Source organism: Anastrepha obliqua, chromosome 4, assembly GCF_027943255.1.
Source record: "Anastrepha obliqua isolate idAnaObli1 chromosome 4, idAnaObli1_1.0, whole genome shotgun sequence".
Taxonomy (NCBI): domain Eukaryota; kingdom Metazoa; phylum Arthropoda; class Insecta; order Diptera; family Tephritidae; genus Anastrepha; species Anastrepha obliqua.
The window spans coordinates 36,389,815-36,410,619 of record NC_072895.1 but is presented as its reverse complement, the minus strand read 5'-3'; the positions used below and the strand labels follow the sequence as shown (position 1 = coordinate 36,410,619).

General features: G+C 38.7%; 1 protein-coding gene across 2 annotated transcripts in view; it reads left to right on the top strand.

Annotated features, from left to right (window-relative positions):
- LOC129246138 (transcription factor CP2) overlaps nucleotides 1-20,805 on the top strand; it is a 65,761-nt gene that overhangs the window by 29,450 nt on the left and 15,506 nt on the right. For both annotated transcript variants that reach the window (XM_054884700.1, XM_054884701.1), the window contains 6 exons: nucleotides 1,418-1,490; nucleotides 1,617-1,966; nucleotides 2,059-2,176; nucleotides 2,235-2,379; nucleotides 3,669-4,199; nucleotides 14,845-15,017. In XM_054884700.1, the coding sequence (XP_054740675.1) occupies nucleotides 1,418-1,490; nucleotides 1,617-1,966; nucleotides 2,059-2,176; nucleotides 2,235-2,379; nucleotides 3,669-4,199; nucleotides 14,845-15,017 (1,390 nt within the window). The remainder of the gene's footprint in view (nucleotides 1-1,417; nucleotides 1,491-1,616; nucleotides 1,967-2,058; nucleotides 2,177-2,234; nucleotides 2,380-3,668; nucleotides 4,200-14,844; nucleotides 15,018-20,805) is intronic.

Sequence of the window (20,805 nt, the reverse complement as noted above, 5' to 3'; positions counted from 1 at the left end):
CATTTGCAACCGTTGTTTCGTTATGCTGAACTACCTACTCAGTCTATTGAATTACATTATTCTTAAAATATTATACCGTATTTGAAATTAAGGCGGCCGCCGTAGCCGAATGGGTTGGTGCGTGACTACCGTTCGGAATTCACAGAGAGAACGTCGCTTCGAATGTCGGTGAAACATCAAAATTAAGAAAAAGATTTTTCTAATAGCGGTCGCCTCTCGGCAGGCAATGGCAAACCGCCGAGTGTACTTCTGCCATCAAAGAGCTCCTCATAAAAAATGTTTGCCGTTCGGAGTCGGCTTGAAACTGTAGGTCCCTCCATTTGTGGAACAGCATCAAGACGCACACCACAAATGGGAGGAGGAGCCCGGCCAAACTCCCAAAAAGGCTGTACGCGTTAATTATGTATATATGTACCATATATATATATATGTATGCCTACCCCATATTGTGATAATTTTATAATTTCGAGTATGTCAAACTTAAAAAAAAAACAAATACATAAAAATTCCCTTATACAAAATTCCAAAATCAGTAAAATCCATTCCGAGAACCAATAAAAAGAAGGCTGATTTTTTTTCTATCCGAAAATTCCAACCAAAGTGGGTATAAAACAACAAGTTTAGGAAGAATCGAATTCGAGTAGGTTAAAGCTAATTTTGATGATTCGTTAGCAAAAGGAGTTTCTTCAGATAGGTAGGCTGCTAGCCCGCCTACCGTAGTTTGGTGATAGGATATCAATTTGCACCTCCAGGCAGGTGTGCGCTTGTTTTGGTCCGCGAGTGGTATTTTATTTCCCACCTGCCCCACATATCTACAGAGCATTCCCCCATCCGCCAGCTGGCCACGCGTCCGATGGGAGACAAGCAACTCCGCACGGAGTTGACCTCTGTGTTGCCTGTTGTGCCTGACCGCAAGGATCTCATTGGGAGTGTCTGATGAATTTGTCTACATCGCGTTTTGTTCCATATAATGGATTTAGAGTTGCACTTTCTATAGTAGATGTACGAGTTTTTGCCTTGCGAGAGCCGTACATGTGCAACCCAATTTCATTTTCTCCAACCCAATTTTTTTGGTTATTTAGTTATTTTCCATTTTTCTTAAAGAGCTTTATTCGAGTGATTTTTGAGTAGGTCTGAGTCTCAGTGCATGAAACATCAAATAATAGAATGACGGGCGTTTTTCTAATAACAGGCGCCCCTCGGCAGGCAATGGCATATAAAAGCGTCACAAAATTTGTAGGTCACTCCATTTGTGGAAAAACATAAAGAAGGAGGAGGAGCTCGGCCAAACACACAAACAAAGGGTGTTAGCGCCAATTATATTGTATATATATTTATATATGGACACCTGTACATTTTGTAATTTGCATTCATCTTAGAACTAACTTCATTGTTTTTCTCTTTGACATTCATTTAGGTCGTGGCAGTTGGACTGAAGATATAGGATTCGATTTGAATACAGACTTTAATAGCAATTCTTATCTGAGCAAGTAAGTACCTTACCGTGGGCAAGTAAATTATTGTTATATTACAAATTAGTGCACATTTTTCTTAAAATTCATGGCATTTCCTTATCACCCTTTACTATATTAATTGTGGAATCGTTTAACCAACAGTGAGTCGTTTTTGTCGTTCTCTCCGGCCCTGACGGTACTGAAACAGGAGCCACAAGGCGAACAGCTGAAGGCCAATAAAAGTCCATTAAATACTCATTCCGTCGTAGGCAGCAGTGGAGGAAGCGCACCAAAAGTAGATAAGGCACCGTCGCACGTAGATGCAACGCCAAACACAGAGGAAACTCCCAAAAATGCCTTGAACAATTCACTCTGTGGATGTGGTTCGCCGAAAACCGGCACACCACAAGAAATTGAACAAAATGGAAATGGCATCAATAAGCCCAACAGCAGTGGAGCCTCTGGATTTGGTAATACTGGCAACACTTACGGTGGCGTGGAAAAGAGTCCTGGTAAGATATGCCTTTACCCATTCAGATATACTCGTATTGTACATATGTGCGTATATAAAAATTCTATATTATTCACTTGCATATTTTTTTAGCACAGGGAAATCCAGCACCTCAACAATTGACGGTAGTCGATGGAAACAAAATTGAAAACAATACTGGAGGTGGTGCTGTTAATGGCAATAATGCCAATGCACACTCTGATGATCACAAGTGAGCAAGAAAACAGTAACATTTAGAATTATTGGAACTGTCTTCTTTGAAATTACAGATTCCAGTACATTCTGGCAGCTGCTACCTCCATAGCTACCAAAAATAATGAGGAAACGCTTACCTATCTGAATCAGGGACAAAGCTACGAAATCAAGTTGAAGAAAATCGGCGACTTATCCTTCTATCGCGATAAAATACTTAAGGTAAGGCTTGTGCGTTTACATTAGCAAGCACTTGCGTACTTATTCTAGACATATGAACAAATTAAATAGATTATTATAAATGTTCGATCCAAACTCGATTTATTTCACAAATAGGAATGTATGTATGTATGAATATCTTCAAATAAACACATCCAGACCCATTCAAAAAAGTTTTAAAATAACGACTTTGGTATACATTCCAAATACTTTCTTTTTATGTAAAGGCTATATGTGTATGTATGTATATGTATTTGCAATTTTTACTTGCATAAATATCTAGATATGTATGTACTTATAAGCATGTATGTCTGCATGTACATATGTTACAGATACTCACTCCATTGGAATTTATTCATCTAAATTGATTTTAATATGCTTCAATTAAAACAAATTGCGACAAACGTATACGGACGTATCCACACACAGTTACTTGCAACCATTCATATGTGTACATACATATGTACATAGTTGCTTGTACGCGTGTATCACTTAAATATTGTATAGTACAATAGACGACAAAATTTTTATCGTTCGTGGAGCTCGACGAGTAGGCTGGCTGTATAATTGTACCGAATATTCGCTGAATTTTTGCATATAGTACAAGTTAAGTGTGCGAAGATTGCGAGATGGAACGATGAGCGGCGTTGTGTTTTGATGACAACTATCTAACTGTACTTGAAGACCGTAGTTGTCAAGACCCCAGGCAGTCCCGAGAGGCGTATAGCACAATTGTCAGCAATTGACGCAATCGCATTTACAAACAACATACGTACACACACACACACACACATACCTACGTGTATTCTACGTACATCTTAACTGGCTTGCTTGTGCGGGTACTCGTACCAAAACTGAGCTTTGATTATTCCATATTTTAGTAAAGCAAACAATGACTGCAACGAACCTAATGAGATATTAAAACGATAAACTGATAAAACTTGCTCTTGGAATTTTTACATTCATCAGTATGAAGTATGCATGCATACACATACAATACCTTATATACAGCACATACACACATACATTCCTATGTTTGTAACTCGAATTTATTATTCAAAAATGTCAAAATATGTAGAATTTGATAAATTAGTTCGATATTAATGTGCATTATTATCAATTTTTTCGTATGCGCCGCTGTTTGATTAGTTGCATATGTAACTATGCGCATACATACATACATATGCATGTATGTATATGTGTGCGAAGCCATTGGAAATATGTATACTATTATTTGTAGAATAACAGATTTTTCATCCATCAAGTCTCTTCCTCTAATTTTCTCGTCCTAGAGTGTCATCAAAATCTGTTTCCATGAGCGCCGCCTACAGTTTATGGAACGTGAACAAATGCAGCAATGGCAAGCTTCGCGTCCTGGCGAACGAATTATTGAAGTTGACGTTCCACTATCGTACGGTTTATGTCACGTGTCGCAACCGCTAAATCCAAACTTTTTGAATACCGTCGAAATCTTCTGGGACCCGCTCAAAGAAGTCGGTGTATACATCAAAGTAAATTGCATATCAACTGAGTTTACGCCAAAAAAGCATGGCGGTGAGAAAGGTGTGCCATTTAGACTACAGATTGAGACATATATAGAATCAACTAATGCCACGGGAGCAACAGCTGCGGTAGGAGGTTCAGCAACTTCGTCAATTCCATCGGCTGCAGCAGCGGGCGTGGCAACGACTGCACCGTCGCAAATTGGGCTTACAATGGCATCGGGCGTAACGGGCAATCTAACGCCAAGCCACAGTGCGAACAACAACCACCCACTCATTAGTGGCAAACAACCGGTGCACGCAGCGGCTTGTCAAATCAAGGTTTGTGGATATCAATTTATTTCGAATTGTACTGGCATACTAGCATCCGCATACACACATGTACATTACACGTACACACCTACATTTTTTGTAATTCATTTAATCTCTCGAATCCATACCATAAATATGTATATCTACTCGTGCACGAGTTCTATCCTAAACGAGAACAGGATCTAGACTCGATTCATCATTAACACCAACTATTACTTCGTCCCCATTATACGACGCTCATTAAACGCTTAAAGGTTTAGCTAACAGGAGCCAGTTAGACACGCCAAGTAAAGCCATGGAGGTTTTCTTCTTAACCTCCTACCACCAGCAGGTACCGCATCGAATACTTCTAGTGCTTGAGCGGTTGTATCCATTCGGACGACTTGGCGCAGGCAGCGGGGCAGCTGTATCTTTATTTGTTGCACTAAGTCGATGTCGCCGGAATCTTTCCTCAAACACTCCAACGACCACCTCAGCGGATGCTGTCATCGTCCAAGCATGGTGAGACACTTATAAAGTGTAATTTTTTTTCGTCGAGCGAGGACTCTACTACTCAGTTACCTTTTGTGTGTTTTTTTTTGTGGTTCTGCTTTGTTCACGCCTCTCGGGAGAATAGGGCCTAGACAAGACTTTTGTCTTGTGTTGGTTTCGTTAATCTATTTGATTTCTGCTTGGAGCGCCATCTGCGTTTCACATTTTTCTGTCAGAAGGATCGCACAGATGGTTAAGGACTTCGCTAAATTTGGTGTGTCTGCGCTATTGCCCGCTCTCTTGCTGGCGCCATTGCTGCAATGTGTGACTGTGTGCGGGGGAAGGATGGAAAGGATAAGTTTTAGGTTTGAGGAACGAGATGTTTTTTCTGTATTTAGAAACAGGGAAAGTAGGTAAATTTGGAAAAGTGCGAGGACCGTGCTTTACGTGGGATTCGAACCCCAACCTCTGGGATGGCAGGCTAGTGCACATACGCTAGACTACTGAGGCCACTGTTACTACTTCAAAATTATAACATCAACAGCGACGTGGGTGCCAATAAGCGAATGCGCCGACTGCTTGTTTGATGGCAAGAAGTACTTTGTTTTGTCCTCGTTCAGCTCGACGTCTACAAGAAATGTATAACGCCAGTGTCGACACTTTTGTAAACACTACCAAACTCAGTCTGAACACTCCTAATGTAATAATTTGTGGCTGGCATCTTAAGTACTGTAAGGTCTCGTTTGCTGACGCAGAAAGAAAGGATGCCGCCTATAGAGCCACGCTGCGATCGGGCGCAACGCGAGCCATGTGGGATCGCTACAGAGAGCTAAAAAAGGAAGAGAGACGTATTATCCGACAGAAGAAACGAGAGGCAGAAATACGTGAGTGCAAAGAACTTGAGATGCTGGCCAATAGGCACAACGCCCGAAAATTCTACCAGACGGCTTACAGAAAGTTCTAAGACCGGGACGTTTTCCTGTAAGAACAGAGACGGCGATCAGGTGCCTGATATACAGAGCAATCTTAAATTATGAAGGGAACACTTCTCAAACTTGTTAATGTGAAGATCCCGATACCCCAATCGTTGACGACGGAATGGTCGTTCCGCTACCCGACCATGACGAGGTAAGGTGCATGCATCAGCTTCTATGTAAAATATGGTCGGATGAAAGCATGCCTGCCGATTGGAATTTAAGTGTGCTCTGCCCAATCCATAAGAAGGGTGATCCTGCAATCTGCATCAATTACCACGGGATTAGTCTTCTAAATATCGCCTATAAGGTTCTAGCGAGTGTATTGTGCGAAAAGCTGAAGCCCACCGTCAACCAACTGATTGGACCTTATCAGTGTGGCTTTGGACTTGAAAAATGTACAATAGGCCAGATTTTCACAATGCGCCAAATCTTGGAAAAGACCCATGAAAGAAGAATTGACACACACCTTCTTTTCGTCGACTTCAAAGCTGCATTCGACAATACGGAAAGGAGTTACTTGTATGCCCCGATGTCTAAATTTGGTATCCCCGCAAAATTAATACGGATATGCAAGATGACATTGCTCAATACGAGCAGCGCCGTCAGAATTGGGAAAGACCTATCCGAGCCGTTTGATACCAAACGACGTTTCAGACAGTGTGACTCGCTGTCGTGTGACTTCTTTAACCTGATGTTGGTGAGGCACAATTTTTTATAAGAGCGTATAATTGTTGGCGTATGCCAATGATATCGACGTCATCAGCCTTAACAACCGCGCTGTTAGTTCGGCCTTCAACAAACTGGATAAAAAAGCAAAGCGAATGGGTCTGGTGGTGAACGAGGACAAAAAGAAGTACCTCCTGTCTTCAAACAAACAGTCGGTGCACTCGTGTATCGGCACTCACGTCACTGTTGACAGTTATAATTTTGAGGTTGTAAAAGACTTCGTATATTTAGGAACCAGCATTAACACCGATAATAATGTCAGCCTGGAAATCCAACGTAGAATTTCGCTTGCCAACAAGTGCGACTTTAGACTACATAGGCAAGTGAGTAGTAAAGTCCTCTCCCGACGAACAAAACTAACACTCTACAAGGCTCTCATCTTGCCCGTCCTAACATATGGCGCAGAAGCGTGGGCGATGACAGCATCCGATGAAGTGACGCTTGGAGTGTTTGAGAGAAAGATTCTGCGTAAGATTTTTGGGCCTTTGCACGTTGGCAACGGCGAATATCGCAGGCGATGGAACGATGAGCTGTATGAGCTGTACATAGCCCAGCGAATAAAGATCCAGCGGCTACGTTGGCTGGGTCATGTCGTCCGAATGGATACAAATGACCGGCTTTGAAAGTATTCGATGCGGGACCAGCTGGTGGTAGCAGAGGAAGAGGAAGGCCTCCTCTGCGTTGGAAAGATCAGGTGGAGAAGGACTTGGCTTCACTTGGTGTATCCAATTGGCGCCGGTTAGCACGAGAAAGAAACATATGGCGCGCTTTGTTAAGCTCGGCCAAAATCGCGTACGCGGCCATCGCGCCAATTAAGAAGAAGAAGGACTCGTTTTGTACGGTACATACGTCCACAGAAAAGCGCATATAAAAAAATTCGCATTAAAAAGACTTTACTGCTTTGAAGAATTACGGATACGTTCCGTAATTTTCTAAAACCAACGACGAATTTAAATTAACTTAAAACCGTATAAAAAAATTCACAGAAATTAAAAAAAAAATAGGCTGCCTAATAAACTATTTCGAATTTTTGAAAGAAATTCATATAAAAGCTTAAAATAAACTTGTATTCAAACTTAATTCATTTTATTTTATTGAAAAGAAATGTAGTTTTACATTTTTAATCATGATCCTTATATGATAATGGTTTGCACTATTTGCGAAGTGGTTCCAAATCACCTTCGTCATCAGAAGAGACTGCATCTGCAAGAAATATTCGCAATAAACGTGTTGGATTTTCACAAACTTCATTCTCGTTCTGTGTAGCTCTTTCTTTTCTGACAATGTGATCAATAATTAAACTTTGCGGTGATGATTCTAATAATTTAAAAGTAGCTCACTATATCCACTCATGCAGCTCTGCAGCTCACGTTGTAATTTAAAGGCTCGTTCAGAATTGGGGTTATTAATAAGAAAAGAAACGATCTGAAACCATCATTGGCGATCCTTACCGACTGCAGCTAATGCATTTGAATCGAGCTCTCGAAGCGGCCGGAATCATGACAAACACATTTTGCTGCATGACAACCCCAGGACACACGTTGCTAAATCGGTCCAAAAATATTTAGAAGGATTGAGTTGGGAAATCTTGTCCCACCCGCCGTATTCCCCAGACATTGCACCTTCGGGTTACCGTCTGTTCCGATCAATGCAGTCAGCTCTTATTGGGGAGCAGTTCACTTCTTACGAGAGCATCGCAAACTGGCTCAATGAATGGACACAATATTTTTGATGTTTTTCAATTTGTGGTCAAATTCAATGCAATTGCCAATCGAAACAGCAAAGTAAATGAAGTTGGTAATTCATGTTATGAAATATTTGAAGTCATATATTGCGAACAGCTGTGAAGCAATGAACTGCCATTTTGAATATTTGACAGCCATTTGTTTTGTTTTTTTTTGTTTTTGAGACGCTCGCATTGGCAGCATCTTTGATAATTTTAGTTTTCCAAACTGTGCATTTCCCTTCTTTGAAAACGAATTCTTTGAAAACAAGGATCCTCCCAGAATCTGGACATCCTTCTTTTCTCTTCATCGTAAAAATCGAATAATACTTTCAAACATTCAAGAGCGCAAGTACAACGTACGGCTCACTTGATGACATTTTCAAAATGACGATGACATAACATGGCAATGCCCACAATAAACAATTGAGTGCAGAGATGTTGACTTATAGGGGTCATTTGTGCCCGTTACGGCAACGCATTTGACTGACGTGACGCGTAAAACGTACCGTGGTGCAATGAAAGTATTGTCGGATATAAACATAAAGCAACAGATGTTCTTGTCGTGAAAGCAAATATTATATTTTTGGTTGTGTATAAATGGGTTTTTGTTGGTTGGGAAATATATTATATAAATAATGCTTATTGAAGCAAAAGTGAGCTTTAATAGAATTTATGGAAGAGGTAGACGATGAGTGCGGCCATAACTTCGAGATCGGGATGCACATTTACTATTATTTTCAAGACAACTTGGTTAAGCCTAGGCCTTTCCCTACTCTTTCAAGCTTTTATCGAAGAGATATGGGTATATATGAATTGACTCAGTTAATTTAAATTCTATTTATTTTCTGCATTTAATTTGATGTAATGAAAAACAGCATCGATAAAAATTTTCGCGGTACAATATGGTGCTTGCCAATTTTTGTGCATTCCGGCATTGCATACGTCACGTATGTGGCGCATTCGACTCAAATACACATAATCTATTTTGCTGTCCGTCAAATTCGTGGCCGCAACTAATACAAAGGACCTATTAGATCCATTCACGTTATGGTATAAATACATTGACAACGGCGACGACAGACGCAAATATTTTGACTTCAGCCTTCACACAACCAACATAATTGTCGTTGTCGCCAAATTAAGTATATTTCTAATTTTGCTGGCAATAACTCACAAAGGAAGTGTTGCCATTGACGTAGGAGATATGACATTTTACAAACTTTTTATGAATCTCGCATTATTTAATCAAAAAGGATTAAAGATCTCTTCTTTTCGCCAAGGCTTAGCAAGTGGCGAATAGATAAAGCAACTGGTATAAATTAAGATATATTGGCAACGCGGGAAATTAGCCGCCTTAAATTACATATGTTTGTAAGGTAGTGAGTTATACCAGTCTAATGAGGTATGGCCATACTCGCTAGCGGCGAATCTTGCTCGATAACTTTATTTTTGCTTCCGCATGCAAATTTTTCATCACGTGAGTCGAGCATAGAGATAGGGATCAGAAAAGTGGCGAATAGGAGAGGCCTATTTTAAGTCATATACCCTATGATCAAAAAGTACCAGGAAGGTGAAGTTGACTATTTTCTTCGGTTGCCAAGGCGTAGTGCACCATAAGTACCTTCCATCGGGCCAGACAGTCAATAAAGAATATTATTTATCCGTTTCGAAGCGTTTGAGAGATGGTGTACGTCGCAAACGGCCGGAAATGGGGGCAAACGATTCTTGGATTTTGCATGATGATAACGCTCCATCGCACCGCGTCCAAATTGTGCTGGATTATTTGACCAAACACCAAGTAAATACCACTGTGCAAGCACCGTATTCACCTGATATGGCCCCGTGCGACTTCTTTTTGTTTCCCAAGTTGAAGTTACCACTTCGTGAAAGGTCGATAGAGGAGATCAAAGAGAATCCGACAAAGGACCTGAAAGTCATCTCTTCGTCGGCCTACGTCTCGCGTTATTTAATCAAGGAGAATAAAATAATTCATCATCATTAGCATTACAGTCTTGTGCAGACCATTGCTTCCACAACTACGGTTCTCCACTCCGATCGATTCTCTACTATTCCTTTCCAGTTTGTGATACCCATTTTCTGCAGGTCGGCTGTGACCTCATCTACCCAGCGTTTGTTTGGTCTCCCTCGACATCTCCATCCAATTGGTTGTCTATGGAACGCTATATTGGCAGCTCTCCATTTGGGCATTCGGTACATGTGCCCCAGCCATCTGATTCGTTGACTTTTTATAAAGCGTATTGCGTTTCCATTACGTATCAATGTGTCTAGCTCATGATTGTATCTTATCCGATACGTTCCGTCATCTCGCCGGGAAGGACCATATATTGTTCGCAGTATCTTTCTTTCAAACCTTAGTATTTGGTCCATGTCTTTTGTTTTAAGTACCCATACCTCACTGCTGTATGTTAGTATGGGTCTTATAAGCGCTTTATACATTGCCATCTTTTGATCTCTTGATAGCAGTCGGGACTTGAATAATTTTATGTGAGCAAAGAATGCTTTATTTGCCGCACTTACTCGGTCATTTATTGCCACGGAAGTGTCAGAATTACTGCTGATGAAAAAACCTAAGTATTTAAATTTGTCGACCTTCTGTATGTATTCACCATCTATTTCAATGTGTGCATCTTCACTCGGTTTCTTTGCGAAGTGCATATATTTCGTTTTATATATGTTTACCCGTAGACCCACTTCTAAAGCTGTGTTTTTCAATCGCATATAAATTTTCTTAAGCTCATGTTCATTCTGTGCAATCACGACAATGTCATCGGCATAAGCTAACACTTGCGAGCTGCAATTAAAAATCGAATTGCCACATTTCAGTTTGCATACTACCTCATGTAGTAATAAATTAAAAATTGTCGCTGATAGTGAATCGCCTTGTTTTACACCTGATGAAATGCTGAATTCGTTGGTAACATCTCCATTTATCATAACCTTGGCATTAGTGTTTGATAGTGTCATCTGAATTAGTTTTATAATTTTTACCGGTATACCTTGTTTAAGCATTATGTCGTTCAGACAGTTTCTATTGATGCTGTCGAAAGCTTGCTTAAAATCAATGAACAGACAGTGCAGATTTAGTTCGAACTCTCTGTGTTTCTCAAGAATTTGCATTAGTGTGAAACATTGGTCTGTTGTGGATCTACCCTGGCGAAAACCGCACTGGTAGTCATCCAAAATTTCCTCAGCATATACGCTCAACCTTTTATTGAGTATATTTGTAAAGACTTTATAACCAGTGTTGAGGAGAGATATGCCTCGATAATTATTACAATTTGTTTTGTCGCCTTTTTTATGTAATGGTACTATAAGGCTATTGTTCCATTCTTCCGGTAGATGTTCGGTTTCCCAAATTTTGCGTATCAGTTCTGTTATCATGTTATTGAGTACTTCACCGCCGTATTTTAGAAGTTCTGCATTTATTTGGTCACTTCCGCTGCTTTTATTATTTTTTAACTTTTTCAGACTTTCTACCACTTCGTTACGACCCGGTGCTTCTATGAAGTTTTCTGCTGTAAAGTATGTCTCATCTATACAGTGTGGACCGTAGTCTGTTGCATGTTCTATATTCAGAAGATCACTAAAGTATTCTTGCCATCTATTCAAAATTTTTTCTCTTTCTGTTATTATTTCACCTTCCTTGTTTTTGCATAAAATTGAATAAAATAATTATAACACTTAAATGTAATAATACTCGATAACGGGGTAACGGGCTTATTGTTAAGAAAAATGATTTAAACATCTACACAGATGGCTCAAAACTGGACAACAAAGTAGGTGGAGGGGTTTACTCCGATAAACTCGGAGTATGCCAATCATTTCGCCTACCTGACCACTGCGGTGTATTTCAGGCGGAAGTCACTGCCATAAAAGAGGGACTTACAGAAATAAAAACGAGAGTATTATCCACAAATGAAGTCTTCATTTACTCGGACAGTCAAGCGGCAATAAAAGCGTTGGAATCAAAAACGCACTCGTCAAAAACAGTTCTAGAATGTTTTAAACTACTAAATGACGTATCTAAGTGCTACAAGGTGCACCTTATCTGGGTGCCAGGCCACAGGAATATAGCAGGAAACTACAAGGCGGACGAACTCGCACGAACCGGTACAACGCTCGATCTCGAACCGGATAAGGCGCTGATACCCATGCCTATAGCCACTTGTAAACTACTTATAGACAGGGAAACCATCAATACAATCTGGAAAAACCTCACAACATGCGAACTAAACAGACAGACATGGCCGAACTGGAACAGCGGTCGATCGAAGATCTTGCTAAGATTCAACAGAGAATCTATAAGAAAAATGATAGGTGTTTTCATTGGTCATTGTTTAATAGGCAGCCAAGCTAGAAGGTTAGGACTCCCGTACTTCGATTTCTGTAGAAGCTGTCTTAATACAGAAGAAGAGGAAACAGTCAGACAGATTTTATGTGAGTGTGAAAGCTTAGCTATGAGGAGGCTGCGCACTCTTGATACAGCATTTCTAACCAATGTAGCGGGCATAGCCCATCTAAAACTAACGAAGCTCTGCTCGTTTATTAAAGCTACCGGATGGTTTGAAAAGGAACACGTAGAGTAAGGATAAGCTCCAGTGGTATCAGAATGGACCTGCGAAAGGTCTGTGTCTTTATGACAACCATCCTACCTACGTTTTAGTATGCCTAATAAAGCGCAAGGGCGCCCGCCGTAGCCGAATGGGTTGGTGCGTGATTACCATTCGGAATTCACAGAGAGGTCGTTGGTTCGAATCTCGGTGAAAGCAAAATTGATAAAAACATTTTTCTAATAGCGGTCGCCCCTCGACAGGCAATGGCAAACCTCCGAGTGTATTTCTGCCATGAAATATCTGCCGTTCGGAGTCGGCTTGAAGCTGTAGGTCCCTCCATTTGTGGAATAACATCAAGACGCACACCACAAATAGGAGGAGGAGCTCGGCCAAACACCTAACAGAAGTGTGCGCGCCAATTATAATAATAATAAAAATAAAGCGCAAGTTTGCTAAAGAACCCATATAAAAAAATGTTTTTTCCTTATTTGTTTGGAGAAAATGCGCAACACCGTGAAGGAAAAAAATATAAAAGCTTAACGAATTTTGTTTAGCAACTTCTAACGTGCACTCTATAATATATTGTACATGGGCTGAAAACGCTCAGGCCTAACACATAGATGGTACTCGTTTTTTCGTTTTTTTTTTATTTTCAAAACAATAGATCAAAAAGAATTTCGCTTTTAATTTTGCACTGCATCTTGATGGGGAAAAATACCGTTCAAGCGAAGCAATGACTTGAAAAGTGTTTTGTGGACTCCGCTCCATCAGAATCAACAACAAAACGATGGTTTGATGACTTCAAACGTGGTCGAAGAGACATCGATGATGCACAACTCAGTGGACGTCCAAATGAAGCGACAACACCAGAAAACATCAAAAATCGCTACAAAATCGCTTTGAATGATCGAAAAGTGAAGTTTCGTGAGTTAGCTGACATCGTAAAAATATCAAAAGAAGGAGTTGGCTTTATATTGCATGAGCATTTGACTATGAGAAAGCTCTGTTCAAAGTGGGTAGCGCGTTTGCTCACAGTTGACCAAAAACAAGAACATATTGATGATCAGACAACGCACCGTGTCACAAGTCAATCAAAACCATGGCAAAACTAAAGGGTTTTTAATAAGAGGTGTTATTTTAATATTGAAAGAAAAATGCTATTTTTTAATATAAATGATCGGATGTTTATTTCATTATAAAGAGGAAGGCATGCCGTTAATAGTGGAAAATAACATCAGGCAAATGACCACAACGACTACACTTACAGGACAATATGCTTTTCATGAAATTTTCCATAACCAAATTGCAAAGTGGCTGCCCTATGTTCTCGATAGCCTCACGATCCATTCCATCTTTGAGATCTTGAATCGACCCTGGGCTGTTGGCGTAGACCTTTTCTCTCACGTGGCCGCAAAGAAAAACGTTACAAGGTGTTAAATCAGAAGATCTCGGTGGCCAATTGTGATCACCGCTTCGTGAGATAACACGATCCGGAAACTTTCCCCGTAAAAGATCAATGGTTTCGTTACTTGTGTGGCACCTAGCGCGGTCTTGTTGAAAATAAACTTTGTCGAGATCAATACCATCCAATTCCGGCCATAAAAAATCGTTAGTCATCTCTCGATAGCGCAATCCATTCACCTGTAACACCTGTTATTGGAAAACCCTTTACATGAATTGAACTTCGAATAGTTCCCACATCCACCGTATGCGCCAGATTTGGCTGCTAGCGACTACTGGTTGTTCGCAGACCTAAAAGAGATGCTGATCGGTAAGAAATTTCGCTCGAATGAAGAGGTTATCGCTGAAACTGAGGCCTATTTTGCGGCAAAAGATAAATCGTTCTACAAAAGAGGTATTGAAATATTAGAGCGGCGCTGGAATGGCTACGTTGTTCTTGATGGAAATTACGTTGACGAATAAAGCTTAATTTGAACAAAAAAAAACGTGTTGTCTTTGTTAGTCCCGGTACTTTTCAGCCCATGAGTTACATACATAAACCTAAGTGAATGCTTTTAACTACAATTTGCATGATGATAAAAATATACATAGCTCGCGTAAAGCGTAAAAATCATACATTCATACATATTTACATGCATAAATATTCATAATTAAGTATAGCCTAAAGGTTCAAGTGAATGTTCAATTTAAATAATTTCTATGGAATAAATTTTTTTTAGGTTTTCAAATTAAAAGGTGCTGATCGTAAACATAAGCAGGATCGCGAGAAAATACAAAGAAGACCTCAAGCAGAGCAAGAAAAGTTCCAGCCGAGCTACGAATGCACCATCATGAACGACATTCCGTTAGAGTTAATAACATCAACGTCATCTGGTTGCTTTAGCCCGGAATAGTAAGTTTTTATATAATTAACGGTTATTTTAATTTTAAGTACTTTTAGTTGTTTATAATTACCGCAAAATCGTAATATTTCCCGCAACGTAATATTCTACTATTAGTAATACTAAATAACAACTATGAACGTTAAATAACGAGACTGGCGCTGCAAAATATTTTATTTATTGTAGATTTTATACATATTTATGTATTTATTATAACTTTCAGTACCTACAACGCTTATTGCACATCATCCACCAGCCATAACACTAAGCTAGAAAGCCATCTCGAAAACGCTTTAACCTCTCAAAAATAATAATAAAATGAAAAGACTTCTGATATTCCCATTCAAGTTAATATCGTCGTCATTTTCACAGTTAGATCCTTTATTTTCGAACTTGTGACATATAGTACATAGAATCTTCATTGCTCTCAAACGATCAACACTGAATTGGACCTCATATGCTGTTGGGTGTGTTCATGCCTTGATTTGCCCGGATTTTATAAAAAATGTATTCCAGTGCACCTGGGTTCAACTTTCCAAGTAATATAAACATTAAATCTTAGTGATTTTAAAAAAGATCTCTACTAAGCTCTAATATTGCTTTTATTGTTGCTATAAAACCACGAAAACAAGATGCATTTTTTATTATTTGAGAGTGGAACTGATGCTATGAATTCAAAATGTTTCTTAAGCCTGTTCAACTTTCCTCAGACCCTCGCCATGTTGGACACTTGAAAGAGTTATTACTGTTCAGATCCTTACAGTCTAAATCATCGAATAAACCATTCATACGTTTTACGAAAGTCTGAGTGGGTTTAGCACAATTCAATAAATACATAATTATCTTATCCTGATAACCCTTGCCTAAAAATCATGTCGATTGCAGCAGCCACTGAATTGCTGAGTACCTGTGTCGCCTGGGAAACACTCATTTTTTCAAAGGAATTAAGTTTCGGACATATTTTGAAGTTTATGTTATCCTTATCGATAGAAAAGTTTTCGAATACCTTTGATGCCAGCAATACCATCTTTAGTCTTCAAATCATGCTTAATAAGGGGGCGTCCATAAATTACGTGAGGTGTTTTTTTCAATTTTCTGTACCTCCCTCCCCCCCTGATGAGATGTCGTGAGATTTTATTCAACCCCCTCCCCATCCCCCAATCTCACGTGAGATTTTTCAAAATGTGAGTTTCTTATGTAAACGCGTTAGATTGTAATTGTAAAAAGAAAAAAAATTGCTTCGTGCTTTTATTTACGACTAGTTAAGACTATGATTTTCAGTAAAATTATCTGCTCCTTCAACTTCGTTCTGATCTATCCACTCTAAGCCGTTGACGCGCACAGTAACTCATTAGCTCGTCTTTCGACAATCCGTGAGGGTCGCACTTTACGGTACATACGCGCTTGCTTAGCTGGTGCAATGTGAGCTGCTCGCCTGTGCTCTGCAGCTCTTGTGATAGATGCGAAGTAAATACCGCATGTACTGCAGCATATTTTCTCTAAATCATCACGTATACTTAGGCAATAGAGATCATAAGGCGTGCTGATAAAGGCATTCAGCGATTGAATCGGTAGGCGTATTAGAAATGGAGCAAATTACTTTCCGTCATGTTCTTTAAAGTCCGGAATTATCAAACGTCAATCAACCTAAGTCATGGGGTATGGAGGTGGCAGAAAACGGTCGTGAAGAATCATATGCAGATCACTTCGGCGTGGGCTGCAGCAGTTCTGATCATCGCATTTCACAACCTAAAAAAAATTAAAAACAATTTCCCTTTGTAACTCTTAATAAAAATTTGTTGACATTCGCGCTCGTTAAAAAACTGAAAAAAAAAAAATAGGCACGCATAAAAATTTGATATGAATCAACTGCAATGTACCTGGAGTAAATATTGGCTCTCTCTAAACAAAGAAGGTTGGAACCTGTCCGTGTGTCGCTGCCACTCAGCTCGTACGCTCTTGTTCATCGAGTCGCACGTTCGGCTGATAGTGGCGCGAAAACGAACGACGGGCTACACTGTATCGTAAATTCAGATTAAATTGAGCTATTTGGTATAAAACAAATATGGTGGTTTGACAGCAGTAATGTATAACGTCGAAGTATGAATGAAATTATTATCTTTCGAACGAATTAGTGAATGATCTTAATTATACTACGATTACGCTTAAGATTAAATCTTTTAAGAGCATGTACAGTCTGGATAATGGACCAAAATAGTATAATTTTTTTTGTTTCAATCAGAAAAAAAATTGCGTGATATTTGCCGAGACCGCCCCCTCTCTCCAACGTAAGATTAGATGAGATTTGACTCGACCCCCTCCCCCCTTAAATATCTCACGTAATTTATGGACGTCCCCTAACTTACTAACTGATTTCATTAAATGAAAACAGTCGCACATACAAAAAATGTTTTTCGCATTAAAAATAATATATGGATTTGCTTAAGTAACATTCATCAATTTAAATAATCGAAGATTAATTGGGCCTTGGTCACAAATTAACGCTTTAACAGTTAAACCCATTTTTTCTACGGATTCTATATTACTAATTAAAATGCCCTTACATAATACGACAGAACATACTTCCAATTTCCTGCAATGGTTTTTGTCATAAAAAACGACATTTGTCCGCAGCATACATTTTCCCGATATCATCACCGCTGTCTAAGAAACTATCTATAACATCCTAACTTTTTTAAAAAGACGATCACTTTTAATATAAATTTCGTCGAAAATTATTTCACAAATTCGTTCCCTTTCATATGTATATGTAAAGCGTTTTTCAGTAAGAGCGCTTCAACTTTTTTTTTTGAATAAAACACAAACGGTTTGACTTTTTTAACTAATTTTTTTTTATTATCGAGTTTGAACATATACATTCAAGTATGAAATTCGATTTCTTTTGCATGACCACCGCGTGCACGTTTTACGAAGTCCAATCGTTGAACCCAATTTTCGACCACTCTTTTGCATAAATCGGCCGAAATTCCAGTAATTTCGCGTTCAATATTGGCTCTGAGCTCACAAGTGGTCGCCGGCTTGTTACTGTAGACCAATGACTTCACATAACCCCAAAGAAAATAGTCTAGAGGCGTCAAATCAAAGGAGCGTGGCGGCCATTTGACCGGTCCATTTCTGGAAATAATGCGCTCATTGAACTTACTCTTCAACAAATCAATTGTAGCGTGTGCTGTGGGGCTTGTGGCCCCGTCCTGTTGAAACCACATGTCGTCTAAGTCCATACCATTCAATTGCGGCAAAAAATAATCGTTTATCATGTCGCGGTATCGATTTCAATTCACAGTAACGTGGCGATCGTTCTCGTCAACGAAAAAATATCGGCCAATTACGCCGCCGGCATGTAAACCGCACCAAACAGTGATTTTTTCGGGATGCAACGGTGCCTCATGAATCACGTGTGGATTGCTTTCTGCCCAGTAACGCATATTTTGCTTGTTGACAAAGCCATTGAGCCAAAAGTGAAATTCATCACTGAAGATGATTTTTTGGAAAATTTATAAATTTTCATAAAAAATTTGCACGATTATTTTCATAAAAAATTTGCACGATTTGCAGTCGTTGCTCAAGTGTGTAGCGTTCCATGATGAAATGTATACTAATGAAGTTTACAAATGACAAGCGAAAAATAAAAAATATTGCGTCGTTCGCTCTCCCTATCGGAAAAAAGTTGAAGCGCACCTATTGAAAAATGCTTTATGTACATATGTATTTCGTTAACTATCTTTTTTAAATTTTCTACTACCTTTGCATCAATGCCTGGTCTAACTTACCCAATTGGTCGCCATCGCAATAAAGATTTTTTATGGGGCAGTGCAAATTTAAGGCCATCACGCATAAAACTATCCGCTCTAGTCGAAATATAATTTAAATTCAGAGCCAAGACTTTCTCCTCTTCTGTATAGGTGTTAATTTTGTTAATACTCATCTTAGCAAAACTATAATTGCCCCTTTTTCTATATCTAAATACTGCTGCTAAAGCCTACTTGTTGAAGATGCCAGTCGACAGTCGACAAGATTGACAATCGTCGATGCAGCAACTCCTATTTATTTTTTCCATATATGGAATGCGGATAAAAATTTTCCTTCAACTTCCTCGAAGTGATTGCTGCACACATAGGTACAAATTATATTGCGCGGGACAAACAATTGGTTCCAGAGCCACTTCTGCGCACGGGGCCATTCTGCAACAACAGAAACAATTCTTTATTTGCCTGTTTGCACCCGCGACAATGCACTTACGCTCTTTAGGAATTTTTTTATGTTTTTTTTTTTTTTTTTTCCAAATCACAATATAAATATAATAAAAACTTTCCACCCATTTGAAAATTTTTCATTCTGCCACACGACAACTCACTCTTTCCATTTCTTTTATTTTGGCGCATTTCTATTTTCGCAATTGAGACCCAATTGAAAAAGTGTACTTCTATGATATTTTTTATATTATTATTATTTATTATTATTATTATTTATTGTTCGACTTTCTTAAAATAAACATTACATTTCATTTTTAATCATTAACATTAGAACTTACGACAGTGACACTAGGTCGTTTGTCGGAAGAAAAAAGAAAAAACAAAATCTTACATTTTACATATGTTACTATGGTACTATGTATTGAATTCGCTTAAAATTAATTTTCTATATTCTATAGCACCAGTGATGAACTTAAATAAGTTATTATATCCAGAAGGGCCAACACCATTTAAAATGTCTATGATTTCATCTCGGTTTAAACTATATTTTCCAAAAAATCTTTGACGAATTCTTTTAAGTATCGGGCATTTTCCTAAGAAATATGTGATGTCTTCTAATTCATTTAAGTTACATAAAGTGCAATTTAAATCCATTTGGCTTCCCAAGTATATTAAATCACATCTGGCTTTCATAATCCACATACTTTTATAGATTCTAGTATTATCGTTTAAATAGCTTCTGGCGTTGTTATGGTCTTCCTTATATAATCGGGTGCTTTGGTGTGCCCTTTCCCATAAAGTTCGAATATTCGAATCATGAAGATTTTCTAGTACTGAAATTATATTTCTATTCCACTCTCTTTTATTTGAAGTGCCCCAGTTACATGTTATATTTAACTTTTGTGCCAGATTACTAATTTCTTCAACCCAAAATATCTGTTTTTCTAAAATCTTTTTTGATAGTATATGCGGCAATCTATTATCATCATATTCAAATAACGTTTTGAATATATATTTTAAGTGAAGCTGCAGTGTATACAAATGAAAACTTGGAACATTTGTCTCCAAGAGAATGCAATAAGATGGCGTATTACTCGGGAGATGAAGAACCCTTTTTAAAAAATAAAGTTGAATTTTGTCTACTTCTTCAAACAATGAGTTTCCCCATACCTGAGCAGCATAACTCTGGATTGCTCTAGTCACCGCTAAAAACAGTTTCCATTTTGCCGACAACTTAATTTTATTTTTACTAAGAAATGTGCACCAAGTTGCATTTATGCTGTTTTTCGCTAGAACATTTCTATTTTCTATATGTTGCTTGAAACTGAGTTTTGATGTTAGCTTTACACCCAAGTAATTATATTCTTTCGTTATTGGTATAACTTCGCCGTGAAAAAACCACTTTTCTTTTTCTGCTATTCTACCGCCTCTCCGAAAAATCATTATAGCTGACTTAGATAAGTTTACTTGCATATTCCACTTATCGCAGTATTTTTCTAAGTTGCTTATCATTTTTTGAAGAGCACTAACCTCATCTGCCAATATGACGATATCGTCAGCATATAATAGCAAACGGATATTTAAC